General features: G+C 49.1%; 1 protein-coding gene and 1 long non-coding RNA gene across 2 annotated transcripts; both read right to left on the bottom strand.

Annotated features, from left to right (window-relative positions):
- Nucleotides 1–1792: 1792 nt before the first annotated feature.
- LOC120765461 (uncharacterized) lies at nucleotides 1793–6820 on the bottom strand. Its single transcript, XR_005704424.2, has 4 exons — nucleotides 6627–6820; nucleotides 4217–4310; nucleotides 3511–3783; nucleotides 1793–2394 (listed from the first exon to the last, which is right to left on the bottom strand). It is a non-coding gene; the product is annotated as an uncharacterized LOC120765461 (long non-coding RNA).
- A 6789-nt stretch (nucleotides 6821–13609) lies between these two features.
- On the bottom strand, nucleotides 13610–16075 carry SPINK4 (serine peptidase inhibitor Kazal type 4). Its single transcript, XM_040090631.2, has 4 exons — nucleotides 15956–16075; nucleotides 14915–14940; nucleotides 14493–14605; nucleotides 13610–13766 (listed from the first exon to the last, which is right to left on the bottom strand). The coding sequence occupies exons 1-4, from the start codon at nucleotides 16017–16019 to the stop codon at nucleotides 13712–13714; spliced, it is 258 nt and encodes an 85-aa protein (XP_039946565.1). The 5' UTR covers nucleotides 16020–16075; the 3' UTR covers nucleotides 13610–13711.
- Between the last annotated feature and the right edge of the window lie 10226 nt (nucleotides 16076–26301).

Genomic DNA, 26301 nt, shown 5'->3' with positions numbered 1-26301 from the left:
GCTGTTTGCATGTGCAACTTTCATACTGTCTGCCAAAGAAGACAAAGAAGACAAAGAACAGCTTTAAGAGAGTGTGTGCAGTACCTGGGATGACTCCAGGACTTCCTAGCCATCAAAGGCATTTCCATAGAGGTGAGCAGAGGTGCTTGCTCTGGTTCCTGCACATCTCTGCCCTCAGTGAACTCCCCCAGCCCTTCCAGGACAAAGATTTGCACTGCTGCCCATGTGTGTTTCAAGAGTGAGTGTTGCCCCGTGTTCACGGACACCTCACTCTGCCAGGCCTTCACCACCTCCTACAGTTCCAGTTCACAATGGAGAAAGTGGAATGCGGTTATTCTGTGTCCTCCTTGATTGATGTGAGCTGTAAGATGAGTCTAAAGCCCCCCAGAAGTTTCTTCTCCCCGAAGTCAAAAGGGCTCTGGAAGCCAGGAGAGTCTAAATGTCTGCACATGCTGAGTAGGCAGCATGGCTGATTCCCTCTCCCTGTCAGCACTGCAGAGGATTGGAGAGCTGGGAAGGGCCACTGGCTCTTGCTGGTCTCTGCCATGGCACACGTGGGGTTCCACCAGGTGGAAGGGTCTCCTGGCCTGCCTGGTCTCTTGGCAGCAGCCATAGCCCAGCCTTTCTGAAGCATGGTGGGGGCACCACCCTTGCAGGAGGACCTCAGCAGAACTGTTGTGATGTTGCTCAACCATAACATGACCTCCAGCCTCTGGCTCCACCTCAGGCCAGTGCAGCCTCAGCTGCCTTCCCCCAGTGCCTTAGTCTAAGAGCAAACCTTGCAGATAGAAGCTCCTTCCATGCTGCAGGGCTTCCACAGGTCCTCTTGTTGTACCTTAGATATTTGGGGTTGTGGGTGAGGTTTGAGTGGTTCATGGCAGAAGCTGAGAGATCTTGTTCAGCTGCCCCCTGTACCAGTGACTCAAGGGGAGAGCAAAATCTCGTGTTAGCTGATACATCTATGGACTCCAAAACAGTGCCAGGATACTTGTGTAGGGAAACCCATCCCTCCAGGACCTGCCCATGGGGAATGGAGAAGGGTTTGCTTTGGTATGGTGCTGCTGAATGCTTTCTTCTCTGACACTCACCAGATGCTTTAGAGCTTCTGGCAGTCTATCTGTGGAGGTCAGGATTTCAGCGTGGGGAAGCTGTGCGAAGAGCTGGCAAGCACTTGCTCCTCATGTGATGCCCCTGGGACCAAAGGAGGGATGGGATGTCAGTGGTGCCCATTCTGTCACTGGAGAGACTCTTACTGGTATCACTAGTTAGATGTCACAGATGCTGCGACACAGAGCCTCAAGGGCTCTGGGACAGTAGCAGCAACATGTCCAGAGCCATTAAAAAATGCCCCAAATCAAGGGTGCCCTCAGAGCCTGGCCAGCCTTGTGCTCTGGGAGACAGGCCCATGGGGAGACAATGGCAATATGACCTCCACTCCTTGTCAAGAGGAGAAGGATCCTTTGTGTCAGGATATTACAGGAATGCAGGAGAGCCTTTTCCCTTGCTATGCGCAGGAACCAGGACCACAAGACCCAAAACATGGGGAGGGACACGGGGCGTCCCATTACCTCCTGCCTTCAGGAGAAATCCTGTGTGAATATTGGGGAGACAGGAAGACAATGACTGTGCACAGTGTCTCCTGTCTCTGCCCCAAATGGCATTTTCCTGACAAAAGTTTATCATTCAGCCAAGTTTCAGCTCAATGCGCTCAGCTGTTTTCAACAATATTTTGTTTATCTTACAAGGTCAGAGTGAAGCTGCCCAGAAATTAAAAACAAAAAATATTTCCAGCTTAGGAAATCAAGATGTTTATTGCAGAGGAAAACAGGCTACGGGAAGAACTTTCAGACTAAAAATAATAGCGCAAAGAGTGGTGGAGTTTACAGGGTGCAGTAAATAGCCCAAGCTGGGCTTCTCCAGCCAGCTAAAAATCACAGTAGGTGTTAGCTTTGCAATGCCACTCACATTTATACAAATAAGAAATGACTCTCAGAAACACAGGTGGATGCTGGACTGTACGACTGGACTGTACTGTGGCAGAGCACTGTGAAGGCTTCCATGGGCCCAAGCAAAACAGCCAGTTTGCAGAGAAAGCAGGGAGCTTATGAACCACAGGCAACTTCCTAAGGGCTGCCTCTCTAGGCTGGAAGAAGCATAGAAAGCAGAGTGACAAAGAGTATGGGCTTTATGACTCCCAAGAAAGCAGCTGCTCAAAATCACTGTGTCATACTTATTCAAGTTGGTGAGACAAGAGTCAAAATAAAAAATATCCCCAATCAGAAAGTTAATACAGAACATGTGTGTTGAATTCGTTATCCTGGTGGTCATTTTCCAGAGGAGTATTCAACTCTTCTAGTATATCTTCTTCTGCTGGTTTCAGCACATCCTCTTCACCTACAAGGCATGTGAAAGACATATCATTTCACACTGAGGGACTATCATGCATTACCCCTCTGTCCCATGTCCTGCAATTGCCTGGAGAAGGTGTTAGGTAGATCAGAGTGAACTGCCTGCTTTTCAAGGGCAGTTCCAGATGTGGAGGGGAGCTGGAAAAAGGGTAACAGCTGACAGCTGACAGCTTTAAAGCCAGAGGCAACAACCACAATTCTGGTGGTTGCCCATTTCAAGACCTCGGAGCTGGAGGCTGGATACGCACCCCAGATCCCAGGACGCAGAATAGCTGTTTTCCATGGCACGAGATTACCACATGCCTTGTAGCAACAGACCTTTTCTTCCCCACTGCACAGACATTGCTGGAAGTGCAGTAGTTGAGGGTCAGGGGATTGTCACCTCCTCTGAAGCAGATCCTAAGTTTTCCTGGTTTTGAAGCAACGTGCTTGCTTGATCCACAGACTCTACTCTTCCCATGCTAGATCTGAGAGCAACTCCTGCTGCAATAGCTGTAAATGAATTTTCTGAGCCCAGACACCAGCCTGCCATTCAGAATAGCTTATTGCCCTCCATGCCTCGGTCCTGGCAGGTTTCAAAGGTGTAGTTGCCTACAGACACCCACCTCTTGTCCTAGTGCCCACTTTGCTTTCCCACCATCTCAATATCAGTGCTGAAACTGGATGGACTGTGGACAGAGCATGTCTGGACTTTAGCTCCCTCAACCAGCTCTGACCACCAAAAGCTGCATCCTCTCTTCACAGAGAAGAGATCTTCACAGAGAAGAGATCTTCACAGAGATATCCCCTTGCACTAATATGCACAGAAGTGTTCTTAGGACAAGGAGTTATTGAGGGCCAGGTCCACAAGCCCATTCCAGTGACTGATAGTAGTGGACTTGTTATCACTCCCCTGGACTTGGAGAGAGCCATCTGTCACCACAGTCCAACCTTCCCCCCACCCTTTCTCAGCTGCCCAAGTTTTGTGGGGTGGGGACCCATGCCCTGGAGATGCTGTGGGATTGTTGTTGACAAGGTGGGCGCCCTTGGCTGGCAGTGCTCAAGAGGCAGCACTGCACTGCCCTGCAAGCCACCATGGACCAGAAGCTCTGTGGCAACTCACCAGCAGGGTCCAAGCTCCTGTCTGTCAGCTCCCCTTCCTTTGCCACTGGTTGAATCCCACCGACCTTGTTCTGGACGGTCAGCGTAGGTGGCTGCTGTTGATACACGGGTTCAGGCAGTGCTGGCTCAGAGGGCACTGGCTCAGCCTTCTCCTGTGGGTCAGGTGGGGGGGTCCACTGCTGGCTCTGACTCCAGGACAGCCTTCACCACCCTCTGTTGGCCCCGTCCTCTTTTGGCTCTTCGGGCTCTCCTTTGCTGTTTGATCTTATAGTCTCTGCCAGGGGATGTCACAGGGATGATGACTTGGGGATACGACAAAGCACCTTCCCTTTTGCCCTAAGGCAACTTTGCTGGGTGCCCCTGTTGTGATTATGACCCAGTTCATCCTGGCAGAAGCTGCAATTCTGCAGCACACTGCTCCCCCGCCCCGAGCCCTGCACAACAGCCTTCTGCAGCTGCACCAGTGGGCAGATGGGGCAAGAAATTTTTCCTCAGCCCACATTACAATAGAGATTTGCTTGCTACCCCCTCATCCCATCTCTCCCCCCGGTGCCTGCATAGACCTTGAGCAGCTACTGACTGCAGGTCACCTTTCCCCACTGAAGACTGATGGCTCTGTCCTCGGGTGAAGATGGAGAGGCTGGGCCATGTCTGGGCCCAGGTTAAGTGCACCGCAAAAGGAGTATGACAGAAAAAGAAAGATTTACCTCAGAACCCAGTGAGCTGAGTCTTTCTCCAGGGCTTCTGCTTTTCTTTTCCTGAGCAACTCCCGGTCTCTCAAGCGACGGGTTATGATGCCATCTACAAGGATAAAGTGGGTGCTGACGTGACATTCTGATCCCTCCCTGCCTGGTACTAGAGCACTGATGCAAGAGGCCGTGATTTCTTTTTTTTATCCCAAAGGGGTCTTGGTATGAAGCTACTTGAGCACTTTATTTCCAGCACAGCCTCAGTGGGTAGGATTTGATGACACAGCGCCCAAAACTCCCAGGCTCCTAGCCTGACAGTTACTCTAGATTTCCAGTTACAATTCCTTGGGGTGACCCATGTCCAACCTGCTACACTACTGTAGGAACCTGGGGCATGGTGCCTTTGATCAGACATCAGTATGGACTGCAAGATGACTCTTCATGTTTGCTCCCTTGTTACCCTTTTTCCCAGACAGCTGGAGAACTGGCCACCAGTGAAATTAAGATGTTTATCTAACAACCAAGGAGAAAGCCTTGACCCACAGAACAGACAGTCCTTCAAAAAAGGAACGGTGCTGTGGGGGCAAGGATGAGCCGGAGGGCACAGCCTTACCCACACCAACGCTCATGTGCACTGGGGGGAAGAAGGTGATCCAAGCAGAGACCCAGGCAGGGCTAGTACACACTGCGGGGGTTGAGAAGACTGGTCGCAAACACCGCACAAACAGCCCCAGGCTGGTCTGCAGCTGTGAGGAGGACCATGGCAGGGCTGGAGAAAGACTAACTGATGTGAGAAAGATCTAACATTGGCTTTATTATTTGGGCAGGATATGTGGGCTGCATACAGCCACCAGCAGAGAGGAGCTCTCCCCAGATCCCAGTCACCCTCTGACATGCCTTCCTTGGCCAAGGTAAGCAGTGTCCATTTCACTGGGGTGGGCTCCAAATGGCTTCCTGAGGCAAAGACCAGCCTAAAAAATGGTCTGAACTTTACTTTTCTGTGTCTTCATCCTAAAAGACAGCAACCCCTGATGATTTCTAGTGCAGACTCTAAGGTGTGATAATAAAAACTTGTCTCAAATCAAGGAGCATGAGATATGGTCCCGGGAGACAAAGGGCGCAACACTACTGCCCTGAGGCCTTGAGGGAGAGGGAATTCTTCCCAAATATACACAGAAGAGATCACAAAAGAACTGTTTTTCATAGTTTCAACAAAATCCACACAAGTGGAAAAGCAAAACTATGACCTGCTCCTTCCAGATGTAATCAGATCCAGCTCCTTCCACAAAAAGACTTGGCTCACACTAAAGTGGTAAATCATTGAAAAATTGTAATTTTGTCATTCCCTTGATCAGATGGTAGAAGTGTCAAGGTGAGAAAGACTTCTGAGGCTGAGCTGTGATTACACCTCTTTTATCCCAGGCACTTATTAAATACAAGAAAAATTGTACTCCAGGACAGGACAATGCAAATGACAGCAGGAGCCAGTCTCTGCCCAAAGTAGACTTTTACACAAGACACTTCTGATAATTAATAATAATCTTGCAGAAATTTAACTTGGAGAGTATTTATGTTGGTGTATGCTTCAATGTTCTCATCAAAGCGGAGTCAACTTTAAAATTACATCTGACCTCTCAGGACACTGTCCAGGGGAGTTGAGAATAACTCCAAGACAAATGGGAGGCTGTACCCTGTCATGAAGGAGTAACAGAGACAGTAGGGCTCAGCCAGGAGGAGATGACTCTGCCATCCATCCACGTAGAAAAAGGCAGTAAACTCCCTGGGAAGATGAGGTTACAAGTTGCAGTAGCAGGATCTGCACACAGCCGCAGTTCAGCTATTGAAGTACATAATCCCTTGCACATCCCATTTGCAGCTAAGGTAATTTTCTTTTCCTTTCAAAATGTCTCATGAACTGTAAAAGTAATTGTAGGTGCTTGCAATCAGTCTCCTTCCCAGTCCATTCTAAGAAAACATCCCTCATTCACTTCTAACTGGTCCAAGAAAGCACTCCCACAACAACAGCTCCAAAGCTGTCACCTGCCAGCACTAAGCAGGAAAGATCACAGTAAAACACACGCATCCTGATGAAAAAATATTTACTAGAGGACACAAAGAAACAGAAATTAGATGAAAAGAGAGAAAAAAAAAAAAAATCAGACTGTAAAAACAATGAGGCAGTACTGCCAGTCTGCAAACAGACAATCTACTGACACTCTCTGAAGGACTTAAGTTGAAAAGCTTTTATACGTGCTTCTGCCTTTGTGATCTGAAACATGACCTATAAAAAGACAAATATTTGCTGTTAAATGTGCACCCTCCACCCCAAAGCATGGGCTAATAATAATTAGTTTCTTTCTGAGAAACATTTGGTAACAAAAATCATTCTTTCCTCTCTCCAAAAACAAGTTAGGAATGTTCTCTTTACCTGGCATAGCATACTCCTCAAAGGCAGCAGAGGGTGGCAGGGAAGAGTCCGAGGAAGCATGGTCATTGTCTAAACTCTCCATTGCTCTTCGCAGTTTTAATTAGAAAGCAGCTTAGCTCTCTGGAAACAACATCTGGAGATACTGGTGCAGCATAATGAGAGCTTGAAAAAAATGCAGACTGCCCGCCCCAAACCTCTTATCTGGCCAGGCCACTAGGAGGGTAATAATATTCTCCTTATCAGAGCGCAAAGGTTTGTGAGTCTCTGTCCAGGATCTACTGTGTGGATTTCAAAACATGTTAGTGCTTTTATACTGCAAATAATTCCACTTCAGATAGGAAATTTACACTCACTGCTGCTAAACTGTGACTCAAAAGCTCTCCTTTGTAGTAGACATGGCAGGGCAGGACGTGGCACTCCCTCACTGCTGCTTTCCAGAGTAAGATGCAGGGACCTGTTGTTAGTCCTTAAGGACCCCTTGAGAGGTCTGAAATGGGACATATGGTGTCTGAAAGTGTTTGCATAGGATCCCAGCAGTGCTGGTAGGAAGGGATATCCTCCAGCTCCCCTCGAGTCAGGACTAGCTGCTTCACAAGGTCAGGTGGTCTGTGTTGTCCTATTCTTTGGAAACCCCTAAGGATGGAGACTGTCGCAGTCATGTTACCTGTCCAAGAGCTGCACCTGGGATCCAGACAGAATAATAAGCACATGCCAGCCTGGCTGTGCATGTTGAGGATTTCCTGATGATGCTTTGATCCAGTCCCTGGTGGATCAGGCCTATGTATAAAGTATTTCACACATGAAGCAGGCAGGATGGCAATGGGTAGGCCCAGTAAAACTGGTGGGAAGATCCAGCCATTCCCTTGTCCCCCCTAGGATGATTTCCTTAAGTGGCTGTTCCTAACTGCTGGTAGCCCCTTGCAGCCCCAGCCCTGCAGGCTCGTGCAGAACCATCTGCAGGGACAGAATTGCTGCCAAGGGGAAGCTGCTGCTTGGTATAATGGCTTCAATGCTGAGAGCCTGTTCCTTGCTCTGTGGGAATGGCCAGGCCCCTAGATCAGTGCATGTGAGATGAGGGGGTAATCTTGGCCTCTCTTAAAAACTGCCTTCATAGTTTCTTATGTCAGGATAGCACAGAAAAGCTCAAGCTTATATTGTCTGTAACAATTCTGATGGACCAGAGATACCTCTTCAGCCAGTTTCTAGTTCACTCAGCTGCTATCAGCACTTTTCTCCATGAGACACTCAATCACCTATGCACTGGCTAGGTGTTAGTGACCCATATTCCTTCCCTCCCTGCCCCCCATGAATTCAAAAGTGGTTCAAAAGCTGGTAGAACCACTTGATAACGTGTCTACCCCCAGGTCCTCTGGGACCTGACTACCTTTCATCCCACCTCCTTAAGTAGTCTCTCTTTGCCCTGAGGAAAGCAGCTCCTCAGGGATGAGAAGATCTGGCTGCCTCCAATCTTTTCCAGTATTTTTTTATTTTTATTGTACATCCTGTGCTCTCAGCAGGATCTCTCTCTGGTCCCTGGAAGCTCTGGAGCTTGAAACTTCATGAATTTCTTAAGATGCAACCTTGGAGGTCCATGGTCATCTCTGCTGCCTTTCTTATCCCCTGAGCTACCACTTTACTTTAGGGCTCCTGCCCTGTCTCCACTGCAGATTACGTGGTACCTCCAGAGAGGTGGGGTAGGCCTAACAGACCCAAAAGAAGCAACAGGGTGGTGGCAGCAGAGCAGATATGGGAAGGCTCTGATATGGGAGGGTGGGCCAGGAGCATGGATGGCATGAAGAGATGTGGGGCTACCGAGTCATTTACAGAAGGTTTCTTGTAGCTCAGTCACAAATGAAGACAAGGTGTCCCAAGCTGGTGAGGGTGTCCATGCCCCAGCACTGTGTGATGCCGCAAAGCCCTAGAGACACCCTGGTCATGCAGACATCTGAAAACTGTATCCTGGCAGGATACTTCACTGTGCAAAGGCATTGCTTTTGGAGGGGCAAACATATCAGACCTTGAACATTGTTTTTGTTTTTGTGCCCCTCATAACAAAAAAACACATTATCACAGAACCACATAATATGCTGAGCCGGAAAGGATGCAGCAGGATTATTGGGTATAACTCCTGTTCCCACACAGAACACCACAAAATCACACCATGTGCCTGAGAGCATTGTTCAAATGCTTACTGAACTCTGACACACCTGGTGTAGTGACCACTTCACTGGGGAGTCTGTTCCAGTGCCCTGCCTCCCTCTGGGGGAAGAACCTTTTCCTGATATCCAATCTAAACTTCCTCTGACTCAGCTTTAGGCCATTCCTTCAGGTCCTGTCACTGGTCACCAGAGAGGAGAGATCAGTGCCTGCTGCTCCTCTTCTCCTCAAGAGGAAGGTGTAACTGCAGTGAGGCTCCCCTCAGTCCTCTCCAGGACGAACAGACCAAGTGACCTGAACTACTCCTCATATGACTTCACCTCAAGGCCCTTCACCATCTTTGTTGCCCCCCTTTGAACATTCTTATATCCAAAACTGCCCCCAGCACTCGAGGTGAGGCCACCCCAGTGCAGAGCAGACCAGGACAGTCCTCTCCCTTGCTCAGCTGTAATGCTGTGCCTGATGCACCCCAGCACACAGGTGGCCCTCCTGGCTGCCAGGGCACTGCTGGCTCATGTTCAACTTGCCACTGACCAGGTCCTTTTCCATGGAGCTGCTCTCCAGGCTCTCATTCCCCAGTCTATACACACATCCATGGTTGCCCCATCCCACATGGAGAAACTGAATGCTTGGAGCATGTCCAAAGAAGAGCAAAGAAGCTGGCAAAGAATCTAGAAAACAGGTCCTGTAAGGAGTGACTGAGGGAGATGAGGGTGTTGAGTTTGAAGAAAAGGAAACTGAAGGGATGTCTTACTGTTCTCTACAGCTTCCTGATAGGAGATTGTAGACTGGTAGGGGTACATCTCTTCTCCCAAGCAACAAGCAATAAAACAAGAGGAAATTACCTCAGATTTCTCTGGGGTAGGTTGGATGTCAGGCTGCCCAGGACAGTGGTGGAGTCACTGTTCGTGGAGGTATTTAAAAAATGTATAGACATGGTGCTTAGGGACATGGTTTCCTGCGGGACATAGCAGCAGTTATTGGTTGGATTTCATGGTCTTAAGGGTCTTTTTCAACCTAAATGATTCTATGATTCTATATTCTGGGCTGTTTGCAAGAGGTGTGAAGCATGGAATAAAGGGTGAAAATCCCTGCGTGTTTCTGTGCTCCGTGGGAACTGGGCACATGCTCAGGCTGTGGCTAAGTCAGCTTCTCACACCAACCATCTACTCAGTCGCCCCAAAGCCTGGTGAGGGCTGATAAGTGACTCTTGACTCAGCAAAACATTGCCACAAGACGCTGCAGAGCTGGTACCGTGAATGTTTCTCCATTTCGTCTGTCTCCAACCTTGAAGGGAGCATTTGTAAAAGGAAGAGTCACTGTGCCCCCAGGTACTTCAGAGGTGTTTAATGGAATAGATGGACTTTAAAATCTTACAGAGCTTGTACTTGCACCTCTCAGAAGGAAAGTATCTGGAAGACACTCGTCCCCTGAATGTAAGTTACTTTGAATGCCAAAGAAGCAATTGCAGTATCCCACAGAAAACTTTGGTAATGGTTAGCAATGTGGAAGTTACAGGCCCCACTGCCTAATTTCAAGTTGTCTGTGCTCTGAAGTAGAGGGACTGAGATGTGGCCAAAGCTGCACCCACTTTGCTGCAGAGAAATTTGTACAAGTGGGTTAAATTTTCTGGACAGTCTTGGCTACATGAACTGTTGTAGCTGGAAGTGCCAAGTGTTGCTTCCCTCCCCTTTCTCTGCACATTTCAGTTCAGCTAGCCCTGGGCCATTTTCACTGGTGTGTCCAGTTTCCTAGGTGAGGCCCTGGAAGACATCAACTGAGTGTTCACCAGGCTGAGCATCTCCAGCGTCACAGACTCCTCAAATGTCATTGGAGCTGCTTGGTAGGGGAACATCACCAACCTTGGGTACGTCTCACCATGTCCCCACACAGCTCTCAACACAAAAATATCCTAGGAAAGTTTTGTCCAAGGGACAAATACTCCTCGGGCTGGATCCTGCCATTGTTGGGACTGCTTTCACTGTAGACACAACAGCAGGCTTTGGATCTATGTGTAAATCAAAGGTCTTTGTGAGCCTCAAGGGTATCTATTCCCCCTGTCTGGCAAGGCTACTGCAAAGCATCATCCAGAGACCTACATATCCCTCTCTGCAGTCATGGATGCAGCCCTGGTCAACATGGGCAGCTAGGGAAGCTATGCTGCTGCCACTCTTACAGGGTGTCAGGGCATCTTCCAGTTTTGGCTCACAGGACGATGACAGAGAAGCAACTTGCAGGCTTGTCCTCCACTCCCTGACTTGAGGAAACTTGCGTGGTTGCAACATACTGCGCTGGGAGCGGGACTACTCACTGTTCTCTCTGACAAACTACGGTGCCTATGAAAGCAGGTAATCCCTTTCTTTCCCTGCCTTGACTGAAGCATGAAAAGATGAGAAACAGACAGATAAATTGAACAGGAAAAGTGTATGCAAAAGTGTGAATTCATATGCATACTCTCTGGCACAGATCAGGGCATTGCAGGCATCTTGCTGTCCACCAGCTGCTTCCTGAGTCTCACCTGACCTTGCCAGATACAGATCTCTTGGGCTTCAGAGTCAGGCTCTCTGCACCTGGCTGATCCCTGCATAGGCCCTGAGGTCTGTGGTAGTATTCAATCACTGCCTTCACTCTTCCCTTGGTCTGCCACTTGCTTTTGAGACATGTCAAATAAACAGCCAAATCCACAAGTCCCTGGGGAGGACGAGTATCTCTGAATTTGCTGTGTGTAGAGACAACATTGACCCTGTCCTGTGGCTGCCCATGCTCTGACCTTGCAGGTCTGGCCTATTAATCTGTGCTTTAGTTCTGCAGTTGCTGAATAAACACTCCACTTTGTGCTGGAGGCATGTGGTTTCCCTCTCCAGAAGAGCTTCTGGATGGTCTATGTTGTTTTTTCCTAGCCTCTACACATAAATAGTCGTGGCTCTCAGGGCATGCACAGCATACACACTCTCTCGGGCTGCAGCCAGTCTGCTGGTGCAACTCGAGCCCTGGCATGGGGTTCAGATGCTGGTGACACTTGCCCACCCCAGGGGAGAATGAGCCCCATTTATGCTAAGCTGGGCACAACCTTCCCCTCAGCCCTGGCAGAAAACTGGGATATAGCTGCCCAAATAAATCCTGCCTGCGGCTCAGTTGGCAGCAGCAAGAGCAGAAAACCTCAGGACAGAAGTGAGCAGTACATTTGTGTTGTTCACTGTGGATGTGTTTTGGGGTTCATAGTCCCATGAAAATCTTTCCCTATGGTGCAGGGGAGACATACAAGGTCTGCAGAGAAGAACCGGCAATACAGAGAGTAGCACAGAGCCAGACTACCTCTTCCATGCTATTTTGGGACTGGAAGGGGACAAACAGGTTTGCAGAGCCTTGGGACAAGTGAACAGTTAATAGCAGCTGCCACAGACAGCTCCTCTTCTGTAGAAGTTGAAAGGGTACAGAACAGGAAAACAGGGAAAATCAAAGCTCTGGACAGCCCTGAGCAAGTAGTCAGGCTAGGACTTTTAATCCTGGGAGAGAACTTTCTAAGGAGAATAAAGTTTTTGATGACAGCAGCTGCCTCTGGGAAAACAGAAAACAGTGGATACAATCCATCTGACTGAGCACAGCTGGTTTATGCTCCTCAATACAATTTGCAGCTGCAGCATTAAATCTGTCAGCAATGGCTTTGTTGTGCATTGTGGTGCTATGCGTGTCCCACCTGGTGGCTCCAGCAAGGTGCAGAACTGGGTGAGAGGGTGAATTCCAGCTGACCAAGCACAATAGTCATGGTAGATACTGGCACGTCTCCCAGACTCCAAGGAAGGTCACTGAGTTTGGGGAGCTCCCTTGACCACATGGTGGACCCTGGACTCCTGCTCAGATGCCTGCAAATGAGAGCTGTATGGTATAGTAGCATAGTAGCAAGTCAGAGGAACATGATCTCCTGTGGGTGAGCTATCCTTGAAAGACCTATCCTTGGAAGGTTTCAATTCACCCTGAAGCTGATCAGAAATCTCAGCTGGTAATTCTGAACAAATACAAGATGTGGTGTGGGACTGAAATGAGGCCAGCCCTGCATTAGCCCTCTGATCTCTGCCACTGTGAGCAAAGGGGGACCCTTGCCTGCCCAAGTTGTATGGTCTTGTTGCAGGTATTTTGGAAAGATGAGTTGTGTCCATGTGCTAGAAGTGGGAGATGAAAGAGCAAAGGAAGCCCCAAAGACTGCTGATGCACACTGACACTATTACCTTGGTGAGACTGAGCCCTGCCACAATCTCAAAGATGGCCTTGACACAGCAGCAACCTAGACCTGAAAATTCTTCATTCTGGGGTTTTTCTCAAGTGCCGGAGCAGACATCTGGGATCCCTGGTGTTCACCATCTCCGCTCAGGCTCTTTCCATGCTCCCATGCGTTATCTGAGCTGATTGCTCTATGAAAGGGCCTTAGATAAAAAGCAGAGTAACATCTAATATAAGAAGTGCAGATGTTGCTGTTTTCAATTTACACCAGCTCTGGAACCAGTGAAGCAGGGAGCCAGGGAGTCATCTTCTCCCATGCCAGAGAAACTTAAATTTGCCTTCACTAAATTGCCTCCTATGGAGAAAAACCTGTGCTTGTTCAGCATCTTCTTCATCAGAACTGGTTTGTTTCTTGCTACTCCCCCATGTCCTTTCTCACAGGAGTGTTTGTGAGATAATACTTTATGCAGAGCACCCCAGTTTGTTATGTGGATTTGAAATGACTGTTTTGAGGGTGAACTTTTAGTAGCCCTTGGTGGGAACTGGCTTATGCTGTTTTCCTTTGGCCATGCATAAAAAAAGTGCTGTTGAAACAAGATTGTGCATGTCATTTTATTATTCACCATAGGTAGCTTAAGTGTTCAATCGGCACAGAGCACCTAGGATCAATTAATCACCAGTTTTTAGGCTCAGGAAAGCTATGAGAAAGCTCAGATATCTTGACACTCTCCATCTTTCAAAATCCGGATATCTTGCCTGGTTTTCCTAGAGTAATATAGGAAAAAAAGAGTAAGAGATTGAAAAAAACCCCATTCTGTCAGTCATACTTTGGCTGCATTCCATCAAATGGAATGGAGCTGACTACTACAAAATTGACCTGATCATTTTCCTGTCTAAAGAGCTGAGGTGACTGCAACATCCTGGTTCATCACTGGCCTCCCAGGGCCAGTGGCACTGGTGGTGCATCTGCAGCCCAACCTTCTCACAGCAGGGCTGTCCCTAGTAGGAGGTAATGCTGGCCATGGCTCTATCTGAGCCCCAACCACCACCCCCGAGAATGGAGACCCCCCCCGCCCCCACCCCCGCCCCTCGGTGGTGCACCACCATTTTGATCTGGTGCCTCTGTCAAATTTTCACCATCTTGGGGCTGCTGTTCGTGGCTGTTGTCCCATGTTGTATTGCCTGCACCAAGACAACTGAAGCTCCATCCTGTCTGCAACTACAGGCTGCTTCTGGATAACTGCAGGCATCCCCTTCCTCAGACTGGCTGGGTACATCTCCTCTGCATTTCCTTGCAGCTTCACTTGACAAGCTGGTCATCCCTCCCCTCCTGCAGTCCAGCACACGGTTTGTGTAATTTGCCATGCAAGTGCAGCCTGACATGACTTTTCCCAGGCTCTGGGAAGCCTGAATGACTGTACTTCACAAGCAGCCAGTTTCAGACAGCCAAAATTAGACCCAGGTGGCCTCTGTCCAAGGGCATGAGCTTACATTTTTTCCACACAGAGCTGGCATTCACTGGCATAGGTATTCCCATCGGTCCCACAGATGGGCAAGTACAGGAGGGGGCAGGCCTGCAGGTCAACCAGGTCTTCACACACTGGCTGGAAAGGAGAAACCACAGCATGCATTTCAGTCCCAGCAGCACCCATTTCTTCCCCCCAGAACACTCAGGCAGGAGCAAGTGCCACAGGCAGCCTGGCTCCATCTGTCTTGGAGCAGTGCATGCCCACGGAGGAGCAGGGGCCACTGAGTCCCTCACTGAGACTCGTGGCCTGGGCTTTGGTGTGCGTTTGGTGCCGGAAGACCAGTTGCCATGAGGCATGGGATGATTGCCAGGAACAGTCTTTCTCCCAGGCACACCAGGCATATACATCTCAAGCCATGAACAAAGAAAACCAGAAGCATCTTACCCTTCTCCCTTCATTCAGCTCTGCCCCTGAAAGAGAGCAGAGGCCCATGAGCATGGCACACCTGTGCCTGACGGCAGAAGCACAAGACATTGACAGAGGATCACATCCAAACCCCCGGGAAGGCAGTGTTGTGCAGAGCCCATTCAGAATAGAATCTGGGTTTCATTGCGTGGGGGGGTCAGTTTGCTGCTGCATGCCACTCCCTGCCATCAGCACAGTAACACAGCTTCCATCCACAACTGAGCTGGCTGGGACAAAGCTGTGAATGGCTGTTCCCACCCCCTAAACCCTCTCCCAACAGCCCTCTCTCTCAGTTTCTGGGTCATAAGTTCCACAGAGCATCCAACACATCTCAGGAAATGGGAAGCCATGCAGTGCTGCGAGGGGTATCCTCAGAGGGATGAGGCTTGCTGATATTGCACAGCTGGACAGCTGACACCTCTAGGGAGAGCAGCATTTTGTGGATTCCTTTTTCTCAGGCAAGCAGAGCAGTAACAGCAGTTCACAGCCCACCTGTGCAGTGCACAAATGTCCTGGGAGCATGAAGGCTCACACGCAGGCAGCTGCAGGACCACCACTACCTGCACCTAGGTACCTGCAATGGCTTCCCAGCACCTACAAACACGTGGTTCCCATGTAAATATGCTGAGCACATACTGTTCTTGCAAGGACTTGCCAGTTTTCATGGAGGCAAAAGCTGCAGCAGCTGCCACCGCAGTGTACACGCTGTCCTCCCAGGGCCCGGTTCCTGTTCACGTTGTGGACTTTCTGTTCCCCCAGACCACTCCCAAGTGCAATACATTTGATGAACCAGCCTGTAACCCTTGCCACAGACTGCTAATAAAGAAGGCACGGTGTGTTTTCTCCAGTCCTTCTTCCTCACCATGCTGCCACTCTTTGTTTTCCCTAACCTCACCTACTCTCCAAATCAGAATTTCTGTGTCTTTCTGCTGTATCGTGCATGTCCCTCCACCCCATTATCCATCTGTCATTCCCAACCCACCACCAGTGAACCAGCCTTCAGCAGCAGAGCAGATTTACCTCCGGCAGCAACAAGAGTCACCATTGCCGCCAGCAGCAGCAGCAGCAGCTCTCTCCCAGGCATGGTCAGCTCAGGCAGACCTGCTCGTGCACCCCTCTCTGCTCATGGCTGCCTTTATAGGGGAGGGCACAGCCTTATCTCAAGAACACTGGGAAAAGCAGTGTTTTGTTCCTGCTGGGAGCAGCTGGACCTTACACCCTAAGGGATCACTTAGGCACTCTCACACATAAGATAAGCTTTCCCCTAAAGCTTCCCACTTGTCAGTTTCAGGTGGCAGCACCGCAGACAGCTTTACAATCCCTTTGCACTGTAGTCGAGTGTTGTGGTTTGATGCTGGCCAAACGCCAGGCAGGCACGGAAATCCCTCACTCACCCTCTCCTGCCACAGCTGGGCAGAGGAGAGAAAAATTAAATTAAGGCTTCATGAGTTGAAATAAGGACTGGCAGAAAACCCTCCAAGGGCAAAAGAGGCTTAGCTTAGAGGTACAGTGTGGATTTATTACTAACAAAATCAGAGAAGGCTAATGAGAAGTAAAATAAAGGGTTAAAAACACCTTTCTTTCCCCACAGCCCTTCCCAGTGACAGTGTAGGGAGACCGGGCATGGGGTTCTGGTCAGCTTGTCACTTGAGGATTTCTTCTGCTGCACAGGGAGAAAAGTTGCTCCCCTGTGAGACCACGGGGTCCCTTCCCATGGGAGACAGTTCTCCATGAACTTCCCCAGCATGGCTCCAAATCTCAGGAGAAGCAGTCCTCTCAGAACTCCTGCAACACGAGTCCCTCCCACAGGCAGACAGTCCTCCCAAAACTGCAGTGGCGTGGATCATTCTTTCATGGGGTCCAGTCCTCCAAGGACAGGCTGCTCCAGCCTGGGAGCAGGGCTCTTCTCTCCACACATCTCCCACGGGGTCACAGCCTCCTCCAGGCACCCACCTGCTCCAGCACGGGGCTCCTCCATGGGCTGTGGGTGGATCTCTGCATCCCCCATGGATGCCCATGGATCATGCAGGGGCACAGCTGCTGCACCATGGTCTGCACCAGGGGCTGCAGGGGAATCTCAGCTCCAGCGCCCTGGAGAACCTCCTGCCCTCCTTCTCCATGGACCCTGGTGTCTTTGTGTTGTTTCCCTCTCATGTTCTCACCTCCTTCTCTCCTCTGGCCAGAAGAAAAAACTGTGTGCCACTTTGTTTTGTTTTTCTTCTTAAATCTGTTACCACAGAGGCTTTACCAGTTCATCAGTTGGCCCAGCCTTGGCCAGTGGCATGTCCATCCTCAGAGCCACCAGGGACTGGTTCTGCCAGACATGATGATAGCTTCCAGCAGCTTCTCACAGAAGCCACCTCTGTGGTCCCTGACTACCTAATACCAGGCCATACAAAATTAACACATCAGGGTTGGTGTCCTGGTTTAGGGCAAATTTGGGAGAAAACCCCTGAATGGGGTCTCTCTGGGGAGCAAACCAAATGGCCCCTCTCCCCAGCTGGTCCAGGAAAGAACTTCCTCAGAGAAAAGTGGAAAAAGCTATTCTACTTAACAAAGTGCATACAAGTATAAAGAATGAATAATATGAAACAATAAAACCTCTCGTTCTGGAGTGAGATGGCAAATTGAGAAAGTCCTTGCCGTGGGTGTAGCTCGGCTCTCTCTCAGTCTCTCCTCAGTCCCAGTCCCTCCAGCGCTGCTGGAAAATGCCGAGGTCCAGGCCCCGGTGGGCCGCAGGTGCAGCCCCCAGTGCTCCCCTGGGTTTTCAGTTCAGAGCAGGTTTAAACAGTTCCAAGGAAAAAAAAAAAAAAAAAAAATCCAGGGAACTTGTCTGCCCTAGCTAGCTGAAACTAACTGAAAGAAAAAATATCTTTGTCCTTCAGTCTCTCCAAGCCTCAAACACCCAGCCCAGAGAAGAATGTGGAGGAGTCAGGCGGTTTTCTCAAAACAAACTCCATGCTTCTTCTTGTTCCCCCTTTGCTCCCACAACCAGTCTTAAAGGCACAGAATTCAATATACAGCACAAACAGAACAGACTATTAGGGATACAAACATAATAAAGTCACCTTAGGACGTTGGGCAATGCTGCTCTTCTCTGCTTACCCCAGCCAGCTACTTCTGAATGGATCTCACCCAAACCATCCCTTCAGCTTTGCAGCTGCTGTTCTTTGTACATGACAGGTATCTCCACTTGCATCGTGAGACTAGACATAGAAAAGCCAGGAAATTCAGGCTGACTTGGGTGGTGGCACTGTGGCATTATCTCATGAGCACTATCCCATGAGACCCAGCCAGGTGGACACTCAGCTGCCTGACGCACTGGGCGGGATCCCAAACACAACAAGAAGCCTGTCACCCTGCTGCAGCCAGCCCAGACAGTCACTGGGTGGGGTGGGACAAGCTGGGGGTGCAGAGGTACAAATTTTAGCTGCCTGGGGGCACGGAGCTGCAGGTGCAGTCACTGCCTATGCTCAGAGGAGCCACATAGTCAGAGGTGGTTTAATAACTTTCTCCACTTACCTCCTTGGCTGCAGCTGAGATTGACAGAGCAAAATTATGATCATAAGATTCAGTGTGTTGGAAGGGGGCTGTGTGCATGGATACCCAGATTAAGTACAGAGGTGGCACACAGATGAGGGAGGGGACAGAGAGGCTGGAGATGATCCTCAGTGGGAAGAAACACCATTTCTTCAACAAGCATCATGACCACAGAATGTCCCAGCTGCTTTGCCTGCAAGACTGGATGCTATACATCAGGGTGAGCATTCTTATCTGCTCTTTCTCAGGAGCTTTATTTTCTACATCTGTCCCCATTTTCCTTTGGTGAAAAAATATCAGTTGGGGAAGGGCAAATGATGGAAAAGAGGACCACTGGTCACAAAGTCAGTGCAAGACCAATGTTGACTAAAAATTCCCTTGGGTCAGACTTGCTGAAATGAGGTCTGGGCCGGAAGGGACATAGAGTCACCCTCCCCATGGAAGCAGATGGGATGCATCATGTGTGCAAGGGGTGAGCAGGGGGTAGGTTCCCTACAGAAACCACTGCAGGCTGGGAGAGCTCCAGATGCACTAGCACACACATTTGCATTTGCTGAGGATCTGACTATGACTGTGCTTGTGGTGCTTTTTTCCCCCAGAGGAAGATATACACTGGCCTTGTCTGTCTGAGACAAAAGGGGCCAGCTTGAGCATCCCTTGTGGCCAGAGAGGAATGGGCCCTGCCAGAGGCTACTTGCATCCTTCTTTTGGAGGTCCCTTCATGCAACTCAGCGGGGCTCTGACCAAGTTTTGGGAAGTGGCAACGTAACCAGCACAGGGTTCCCCTTGCAGAATCATTCCTCCACTCTGCCAAGGCAGCTGCATACATGTTTTATATTCCCTCTTTATGAAATTTACACAGTTCAATAACCTTTGGCTTTCATTATTATTCCACTTTTGGAGATCCCTCAACTAAAGTAAATATTTAACTGCATTAGCAGTTGTTCCCAAGGCACATGGGGTCCTGTACCTCTTGTTTAGTCTAGTACAAGGGAGGCCAAAGGGGATCTGATAGCAGCCTACTACTGCTGGAAGGGAAGCTGATGGAGCCAATTTCTTTTTGGTGGTGCCAGATGACAGAATAAAAAGCAATTGTCACAAACTGCAGCCTTGAGATGATCAGGTCAGGAGTCAGAAAAGAAGCCTCACCCCAAAGGGTGAACAACCTAAACCAGCAGAGACCTGGGACAATACCCATCTCAGTGGGATGTGTACCTGACCAAGCCTCACTGTGCACAGCCTTTGTTGGGTGAGCCCTGAAGGACCCTGCCACCAGCAGGTTGGGCCCATGGGACAAGCAGCTGTCAGTCTCCATGGATGCATGTCCTTAGATTCACATCTGGCAAATCTGGTCCCAGCCAACACTCAACAACATGAACAACATGGAGCCCCCTCCTGCAAAGGGGCTTAGGGGCTATCTTGGGCCTTTAAAGTTGTCTTCAAAGTTTTTACTACTAAGAAAAGCATCCAAATTCTGATTTTAATGCTTCTGGCGCCACCTCCTCTGCCTCTGATTCCAGGCATGGCCTAGTTTTTTGGTCATGCCAGCAGCAGGGCAGGAACAACAGGCTGAGGCTTTGCTGCTGGGACACACTGTGTACTCCAGATCACTCTCCTTGGATAGAGGTTGGCAAGAAATGTCTGCTTCTCCTCTGTGCTGGAGGCAGCAAGGTCATTGGTACTGTAGCAAAGCTGTGGACTGATATAAGGCTTGATCTTCCTCCACCTCATTCCTCAGTGGTATTCAGATTCCACTGCCTTCACAAAGCAGATTAAAATTATATGCTAAAAGCTGACAAAGGGTAAATGACCTCTTATAAACTATTTTTGTCTTTTCAAGCTTTTCTGCCAAGCAAAAACTTGCAAACCCTAATGAAAGAACTGACTACTGTACCCTCAAAGAAGAGGTGGGGAGATTCTTCCTCAGGTGGGGCAGGAGGTTTTCTGGTGGCTGCTGCCCTCACACTGGCTGAGGAACTCCAGCTGGCTCTACATTTTCTCCCTGTACTTGCACCAGCAAGAGGGTGATGTAGAAGGCTTCAAGACATAGGATGGGGAGATGTGAAGGCTCTGGCTTTGCCTGAGGAGCTGGAGACCTAGTGTCACCACCAGCAAGACATAAACTCTGCTGGAGACAGTGGCAACAAGCAAGGGGACCTCTACTTCTGAAACCAATCGTTGGGCTGCTCCCTCACAGCACCACCCCTTGCCTTTGCACTTGTGCCACGGCAGTGGTACCCACTGGCCCACATCCACGCACTCATCCAGGATTGCTCATCACATCACAAGTCCTTGTTACACCTCTTGCCTCCTAGGGAACTGCAGCTCTGTTTGCAGGCTTTCCATCCAAGTGGGCACAGGTGGCAGCTGGCCAGACTGGATTGCATCACATCTTCCCCATGTCTGCCTGGTGGCCTTATCGGTGCTGTGGCCTTGGTGTCGTCACCACTCCACCCAGCACCTGCCTTCCTTGCTGTTATCTGTCACCTTTCCCGGATTTCATGGCTGTTTTTGGCCTTCACACATTCTGCACCCGTACTGATATTTTAACTCCTGTTCTGCTGCTCCTCCCAGGGCTTTGGCATGCCAGCAGATGCCGGGATCCCACAAGTACAGCAGTACCCTGAAAGCAGAGCGCTGCCTTCCTTGTGCAGCCCAAACCAGACCATCCACCCTCCTGTTGCACAATGGGGCAAGGCAAAAAGAGGAGGGCAAGTGCCATGCTCATTTACACCTTCAGCTCACTCCCTGCACCCAGGTGATTTTTATAGAGAGGATAACAGCCTTCTGTTCCTCTGACCACTCTGAGGTCTCCACACAAGTAAGAGACAGGAACAATTTGTTCTCCTTTGTATGAAAAAGAAAAACAAATGAAGAAACAAACCCAACACCAGAGAAGCAAGTGGCCACCAGAGGTTTGCCTTTGGATATACTGTGAATTCAAAACTTGACACTTGAAATCTCACTCTGTAACTGGGAAAGGGACCAGCCATCACCACTTTCCACAAATTTTCCCAGACTTTCTGGATTCAGACCACACCTTTGGCCACCTTTCTCCTTTTCAATAGTGTGAGTAAACACCGCAGTATGTTAGGCAGTGAGTAGTGTTCACTTTTTCTTTTATGATAGAATGATTACCCTATGACACTGTCAGCTGGGAGAACACAAGACTGAGTACACAGATTAATCCTGCCTGCTGGCAGTCTCACCAGATGCAGTCTGAGCCAAGGTGGCATCAATCTGGAGAAGACTAGAGCTTCCTGCAAAGTGAGGCTTTACAGCGGACCTCGGAAGTGCAACAGCTTAAGGGAGTATCCACTGCACACTTTTTCCCCTGCTGCAGATTACAGCTGTAGCTGGGCAGAAGCTGCTGCAACTTTTCCTGATCCAAGGGCACCCACTTCTCCTCTCCCTTGTGTTGATTGCTGCCTGTTCAGACCTCTGCTCTGCAAGACAAGCTCTAAATGCACCTACAGAGCTTCTTGGCAGCTTAAGGATGGCTTTGACCTGCATTTTTTCATGTGTTCGCACTTGAGGCGTGGGTGACCAAGTCCCAAGTGCGGCAGATAAAACAGCAGAAAACCACAGATTTACTTTATGCCCAGCAAATGCTTGGCACGAGGCATGCCAAGCCCCAGTGCTGGTGTCAGGGATGGGATGAGGCTGTGTGACTGGGCTGGATAGGCAGAGCTTCCTTGCTGTTGCAGTACTGTCCCCTCCTGCTCTGAGCTGACACAGATAACCTGGGTTCTGGCAGCAGCAGTAGGTATGTTGTCCCCAGCATACTGGTGTTCAGTCTTGTTTATCTGGGAACCCACACCCACTGTAATTTGCAAAAAAAAAAAAAAAAAAAAAAAAAAAAAAAAAAAAAAAAAAAAAAAATTTAGATTTCTCTGTCTCTTTTTCCCTGGAGTTTGTTTCTGAATGAACTGTAATGGGCCCCAGTTTTTTATACTTTCTGAGGATGGTGTTGCTAATTCCATTTTGTGTGGGATTGAATGCTGTCATCACCCTGTATTTAGCACCATGCTGGAGAAAAAGGGGTAGCATATATGCCAGCTCCCCTCTTCAAAGTGACAGCTGCTCTTGGTAAGTTTTTGTGGAGGAGGTCCCTTGATTTTTGCAGGAGAGGCCTGGTCTTCCCAGTCTGCCAATTGCTAAAGTCCGTGAAGATACCCCAAAGTGAATTGATGTAATAAGAGACACAGTGTAAGAGAATTATGGAAGTCTTTGTTTTTCTCCTTGCATTTTGAGGGTATGCTGTTCTGTGATGCTGCATTTGTGTAGATCTTTGACCACAGGGTCACCCAGTCATGCCTGGCCACCTTTCACATTTCCACTGGTTAACATTCATGTCTCTACTTTCTCCTACACATCTGCAGGTGCACCATCCTTCTGAAGAAAAAACAGTGAATAAAACGCTCTCTAGCACTCTGTTTGTCCGGTGAGTGTGCAGGCACACAAAGTGCTCAGCACTTCCCCATTAGTTAAGTTGCCAGAGAAGAAAGATGCAGGTTTACAGATTGACACTAAAGCGGAAATGTGTGTCCTTGATGTTGCCTGCTACTTCTAACTTCAGAACACACCTACTGTGCAGGTGTAATTTTTTCCAAATTACCTATTCACTACTTGGGTATGTATGAATTAACGCTGGGAGGGAGCCACAACAAACAGCACTGAACAGAAGGGCACCATCACCCTTGGTGAAACCCATCCTGTTTCTCGGAACACATTCCTGCAGTCTTTGCTTTCATTTCTGTTAAAAGTTGTGTAGAGAGCTTGGTAGTCTCTGAGATACCTCATTTGCATTGAGACAACAATATCCTCTGTTTATTCATGGAAGGTCTGTTTCCTATTCCAACACTGCCATTATCTAGATGTGTACTGGCAGATCAGAGCAGAACTACAAGCACTGAGAGCACCTTATCCTTAAGTAGCCAGATGCTAATACAAAGCCTTTCCTTTGGGAACCGTCAGGTAAAATCAACTCAGCAGTGGCAAAACACTACCTTTGAGCATAACTGCCATCCCAGATTCTCCTCCTGAAAATACACTGTCCAAGGCTCCAGCGACATCCCGGCATCTCTGGACAGATGCTATTCTTTCCACTGTCTGTCCAGGGAGGCAAAGCACAGTGCACAGAGAAGAAATGCATTGCTGATAGGCACAAAGGCTGAGCACCCTTATAACAAGTGGATTTGTGTGATTGGTATATTAAATTTCTGTGACAAATAATCAGACTGCATGTTAGGCACTACAGCAGGAACCACCTAAACCAACAAAAGATGAGCAGGGAACTGGGAACGCGCAGCAGTAACCAAACATGACCTGGCTTTGGAGACAGATTTTGGCAAGGCCCATTTAACCTTATTCTAGTGATCAGAAAATGTGTATGACACCAAAAACCCCAAGATAAAACAGATAAAGAAACAGAGAAAAGAAAACTTTCAGATTAAAAGCCATCAAAGATTGTAATTAAGAAATGGTGGAAGTTTTTCTTCACTCAGATGAATGCAGCTGCATGTATAGAACATGTCTTCTTGCCTGGTGATGAGCCTCTCTGCAGATGAAGCTATTTTTTCCCCTTGTTCTTCTGGACCTACGCACAACCAAAGCTTTACAGGCACCTCCCTTTGCTCTGGCAGGCCTGACTCTATGCCTCTTGCAGAAGATTGTTGTTGCTTCGCTTCTGAGGCAAGCGCACAAAATGGGGCCTGAGACATGGGGCACATCTTAGCACCATGTGGTTAAAAAGATGCAGACCTTACAGGACTGGATATAACTGTGAGGAAAGGAGGAATAAGCCTGGTAGGGCTGTGTAAGGAGATACAAGCTCATGCATCTTTTCCTGTCACAACTCTGGGACACCTTCAGTCCATAACAGGGACCAGCCAGCCCCATTCAGGAGGCAAGGAGATTAGGATTAGGAGCGGGTCTGTGTCAACACTCACTGTATCAGGGCTGCTTGAGACCTTTCCAAGTTGCTGCACTGTTCAAAAACTACCCCACAAAGACAGTTCAATGCTGGCATCAGAACTGTGCAAAAGGACTTCCAGGTTTGTGAGATGATTCAAGCTTCTTTGTTAAAGTCATGAAGTCTTTATTTCAAGTAACGATCACTGTAAATTGTAGACAAAGCTTGTGGCTGGGTCTCATAAAACTTCTTCCCATGGAGACAGTGCTGCTCCTGATTTGATATCACTGGGCTCTCAGCAAAAAGCAGCTGGATGTTGTGATTGGCTCTGCAATTTTTACTTGTTCCTTTGCTGCTACCTGTCCCTCCCAGATGAAGTCAGCCCTTCCCAGCGCCTAAACCAGCACCTTGGCAGAAGAGCTCCTCAGCACACCCAGGAGCAAGCAGTGACCTCGTGGAGCAGGATCCGGGAGAGGGGGGCTGTGCTGTGACACTCAGGGTGACCTGCAGGCAGCACGGAGCCGTGCCCTTGCCTCGGGGCTCTGCCCTGTGGAAGTACACTGCTCTGCACTGCTGCCGACGGCGCTAGGAAAAAACCAGAGGAATGTGCCTGAATGGTACCACATCATGCAGCAGGGATGCCTCCGGCCCATCCACACAGCGAGCCCCAGAGTCAGTGAGCGAGAGACAGGCACTGCGGGTATCCCTGGGCTTCTGCAGGCCTTGAAGGGAGCAACAGGAAAAAAAACATAGAAAGATTTGGGCTGAAAAGGACCAATAAAAGATTATCTAGTCCAATCCTCCGGCATGAAGAGGGAGAACTTTCACTTGACTGTGTTGCTCTAAGTCCCATACAAGCTGGCCTTGAGCACTTTGACAAATGGGGCATCCACAGCTTCTCTGGATACAGTGTTTCACCACCCTCACCGAAAAAAGATTATTTTCTCATGTACAGTCAGTACATGAGTCTACACTCAGTTTGAAAGCCTTGTCCCTTCTCCTGTCATTACAGGTTCTGATAAAAAAAGAGTCTGCCCCATCTTTCTTATAAAACCTTTAACTATCAAGAGGCCGCTCCAAGCTCTCCCTAGAGCCTTCTCTTCTCCAGGCTGAACAACCCCAACACTGTGAGCCTGTCTCCATAAGAAAGGCGCTCCAGCACTCTGATGTTCTTCATGGCCTCCTCAGGAGTACACTCTAAACAGGTCGATGTCCTGGTTCTTCTGGGGACCCCAGAGCTGGACACAGCGCTCCAGGTGAGGTCTCACCTGAGCAGAGTAGAACCACCTCCCTCAACCTGTTGGTCACAATTCTTTTTCATGCAGCCCAGGATACAATTGGCTCTCTGGGCTGCAAGCACACTCTGAAATAAATGAAGTCAAAACAAATTCCCAATATCATTGGGTTACTGCAGTTTTGATGCTAAGGAAAGCTATATCTTATGGAAGGCTATCAGACCAGTTTATAGGGCCTGTAAGTCCGAGAAAGAAAGATGTTAAAGAGGATGTGTGTCCCCTAGCCCACACCACTGGAGAAGGAGCATATTTCTGTTCTATTGGCATCCCTGAAAACAGCATTTCCATGGAGGGAGCTGAGCTGGATTTTTTTGGGAAGCTGTGCCCAGGAGCACAGTGTCAGCAGAGGGGACCTGTGACCCGGGGTACCCTGGCACGGACCCCCACACACCCCATGATGTGTGGGTGTGGCTCTACTGCCACCTACCACTCTGCAAAAGCTCTCTCCATCTGGCCGGGCCCCAAATCCTGACAAATGCCTTCTAACCTCTCCTCTTGCCTCTTCCTTGCCCAAGCCTTGCTCATCCCAGACACCACTTTCATGCCCTGCATGAAAAGGACATGCACTGCATATTTTTCAGTCTTGTGAGTGACCCAGGGCTGTGGGCTTCACTCCA

Source organism: Hirundo rustica, chromosome Z, assembly GCF_015227805.2.
Source record: "Hirundo rustica isolate bHirRus1 chromosome Z, bHirRus1.pri.v3, whole genome shotgun sequence".
NCBI classification, from domain to species: domain Eukaryota; kingdom Metazoa; phylum Chordata; class Aves; order Passeriformes; family Hirundinidae; genus Hirundo; species Hirundo rustica.
This window is presented reverse-complemented; position numbering and strand designations above follow the sequence as displayed.

Excerpts from the sequence above, each read along its gene's own strand:
- SPINK4 (XM_040090631.2), bottom strand. The coding sequence starts at position 16,019 with ATGCCTGGGAGAGAGCTGCTGCTGCTGCTGCTGGCGGCAATGGTGACT. Across the intron at positions 14,941-15,955 it reads GACTCTTGTTGCTGCCGGAG|GGGCAGAGCTGAATGAAGGG; the intron begins GTAAATCTGCTC and ends GCTCTCTTTCAG. Across the intron at positions 14,606-14,914 it reads AGCTGAATGAAGGGAGAAGG|CCAGTGTGTGAAGACCTGGT; the intron begins GTAAGATGCTTC and ends TCTCCTTTCCAG.